This window comes from Crinia signifera, chromosome 19 (genome assembly GCF_055691185.1).
Source record: "Crinia signifera chromosome 19, ASM5569118v1, whole genome shotgun sequence".
Taxonomy (NCBI): Eukaryota; Metazoa; Chordata; class Amphibia; order Anura; family Myobatrachidae; genus Crinia; species Crinia signifera.
The window spans coordinates 75,894,514-75,897,846 of record NC_139226.1 but is presented as its reverse complement, the minus strand read 5'-3'; the positions used below and the strand labels follow the sequence as shown (position 1 = coordinate 75,897,846).

General features: G+C 48.4%; 1 protein-coding gene across 1 annotated transcript; it reads left to right on the top strand.

Annotated features, from left to right (window-relative positions):
- Window positions 1–202: 202 nt before the first annotated feature.
- LOC146041565 (uncharacterized) lies at window positions 203–2,856 on the top strand. The gene is made up of 3 exons (XM_083161518.1): window positions 203–257; window positions 903–1,324; window positions 2,241–2,856. Exons 1-3 carry the CDS (start codon window positions 203–205, stop codon window positions 2,784–2,786), a joined length of 1,023 nt encoding a protein of 340 aa, XP_083017644.1. The 3' UTR covers window positions 2,787–2,856.
- Window positions 2,857–3,333: the final 477 nt, after the last annotated feature.

Genomic DNA, 3,333 nt, shown 5'->3' with positions numbered 1-3,333 from the left:
TAGCTGCCCACCACTGCCCACCAATGCATTAGCTGCCCACCAATGCATTAGCTGCCCACCAATGCATTAGCTGCCCACCAATGCCCACCAATGCATTAGCTGCGCACCAATTACCCCCCAGTGCATTTGATGCCCACCAATGCAGTGCAGTGATATATCTGTGTGTGTCACTCCCTCCGCAGCCATTTTGTGAGACTCGTCGATGGTACAGGATAACAGTGACGGAGGATCCTGGAGCACAGCCAAATTGAAGACAGGTATTTGGACCTTCCCTACCCACCAATGCATTAGCTGCCCACCAATGCATTAGCTGCCCACCACTGCATTAGCTGCCCACCACTGCCCACCAATGCATTAGCTGCCCACCAATGCATTAGCTGGCCACCAATGCATTAGCTACCCACCAATGCATTAGCTGCCCACCAATGCATTAGCTGGCCACCAATGCATTAGCTACCCACCAATGCATTAGCTGCCCACCAATGCATTAGCTGCCCACCACTGCATTAGCTGCCCACCACTGCCCACCAATGCATTAGCTGCCCACCAATGCATTAGCTGGCCACCAATGCATTAGCTGCCCACCACTGCCCACCAGTGCATTAGCTGCCCACCAATGCAGTGCAGTGATATATCTCTGTGTGTAAATGGTAAATAGCAAAACCACAGCAGGTCATGCTGGAATGTGTAGTTCAACTAAAGCAGGAGTGTCAAGGTTGGCCAACACTGGAATAGATGAAGCTGTGTACACTATCACCTTGTTTACAATAAAAAGGAAACTGGTTGGTGAAACTTAAAACTTTATTGTGATATTAACAAAAGTGAACCTGAAATAAAAGAAGTGTCTTAACAATATATAAACTATAATCATTTAATAATTTTTTTTATCTATTTTCTTATAGACATGTCTCAGGCTCTGGCAAAGGAGCGTGACTTCGTCGAAGCATTTATCGACAAATACAGGGAGTACGAATGTCTTTGGAAGACGAAGTCCAAAGACTACAGTAACAAAATTAAAAGAGCAAATGCCCTGGATGAGTTGGCCAATTTCAGCCGTTCATATCACCCTGAAGCCAATGCGGAGTGGGTGCGGAAAAAAATCCAAAATCTCCGCACTGTGTTCCTAAAAGAGCATAAGAAAATGCAGACCACCAAGAGATCTGGTGCCGGAGCCGGCGACGTGTATGAGACCTCCTTGTGGTACTACAATCTCTTAACCTTCACCCTGAGTCAGGAGGCACAGAGGACCGGACTGTACCTCATGGTGGAGAGTGAGGGGGATGAGGTGTTGCAGACTGTGGATGAAAGTTCCCAACCATTGTCGGTAAGTACAGACCCGGTATTGACACATGTCCTTCCTCATTATTTTTTTGGGCCCGGAGAATAGGTTCAGTCCACACATGTCTTAAATGTGGTTCTCCTGCCAATGGACAGCACCCACTCCATTAAAATAGTCCTTGTACTGGTCTCTAACCTGCATGGCGCGTGTAGTCCCCCTATACTGTTGCGCCGGCGTTTCCACAGAGGATATCTGCACTACCTCCTTTGGCTCCTCTGGGACCTCTGGTGGTGCTGGTCCTGTAGGCCTTTGTGGTCTTTCCTTACGGCGCAGTAAATTGTGCAGGACACAGCACGCCATGACGACCCAGTCTATTTTGTCCACCCTCAGGTTGATGGCAGTATGGAAAATGCGGAAACGGCTTGCCAGGATACCAAACGCACTCTCCACAAGCCGCCGTGCCCTGGAAAGCCTGTAGTTGAAAATTCTTTTGTCGTGGTCCAGGCCCCTTTTGGCATATGGCTTCATGATGTGCTCATGAAGGGCAAATGCCTCGTCTGCCACGAACACAAAATTGAGCCCATGTTTGGTTTCCTGGACCGACGGCAAGTGAAGAGTGTTGGAGGTGAGCCTCTGGTAGAACTTGGTATCCTTCAAAGTTCCACCATCCGAAGCACGCCCATTCCTGCCAACATCCAGGAAGATGAACTCGTAGTTCGCATTAACCACAGCCATTAGAACGATACTAAAGTATCCCTTGTAATTGAAGTAGTAGGAACCACTCTGTGCAGGCTGGTTGATGCGGACGTGTTTGCCATCAATGGCTCCTCCACAATTTGGGAAATTCCATGTCTCTTCAAACTCTGCAGCGATGTTTTGCCAATCCTTCACGCTGGTAGGGAACTGTAGAAATAATAAATAAACTTGATTAATAAATTGAACTTTGTATTTGTTTCCACAGCAACACAGTGCAGAGACAGAACATTCACCGACCCTGGACCTGTCTGGATTGTCGGAGTCTCCAGGAACATCGCAAGGAATATCCACTACACCCACACCGCCACAACAGGCCTGTAAAAAATCGCGCCGCAAGGAAAAGAAAATAGACAACCCAGAGGAGGAATTACTGATACGGGCCGAACAGGTTCTACGTAGGCCTCCCGACCGATTTGATGCTTTCGGGAAATATTTGTCTGACGGCTTACGCCAGCTGAGTCCAACCCAGCAAATGGCCTTTGAACGCATAAGCAGCGAGCTATTGTTTTTTGGCCGTTTAGACCGCCTTACATTTGAATGCAACATAGCTGGCCTTCTTCCTTGCCAACAACCACCAGGGCCTACTCCCCCAGCACCCTTACCAGTCCCTTCCACTTTGCCAAATCAATCTCCACCTGTCCAAGCATCCTCCGCACAACCTTCAACTCCAGCCCGCTATACCCACCTGTACACCTCATTATTGCCTGATTTCACAGGAGAGCAGGACCCTCCGGTTTTACGTGAATTGTAAAACCAATTCTTGCCCTGTTGGTATGGAGCAGTATGACACATGATGCATGAGGCGCAGATAAAGCCCATGCACACGTGGCGCATGGTGCGGAGCAATGGGGCCGGGACCACTGCTTCTGCACTATGCACCGCGTGTGCATGAAGGTACTTTGATTATCTGCGCCACAAGCACTGTGTGTTCTACTGCTCCGTACCTCTAGTGAGTGCGGCAGTAGGTTTTAAAGCTCAGTTTGTTACAAAATTTTTGACTTGTTATAGCACTTTGGTCTATTTTTATATTATGCGTACCTAATGTTTCTAAAATGACACTTTTGCCATTTGCACATGCATGGAGCAGTATGACACATGATGCATGAGGCGCAGATAAAGCCCATGCACACGTGGCGCATGGTGCGGAGCAATGGGGCCGGGACCACTGCTTCTGCACTATGCACCGCGTGTGCATGAAGGTACTTTGATTATCTGCGCCACAAGCACTGTGTGTTCTACTGCTCCGTACCTCTAGTGAGTGCGGCAGTAGGTTTTAAAGCTCAGTTTGTTACAAAATT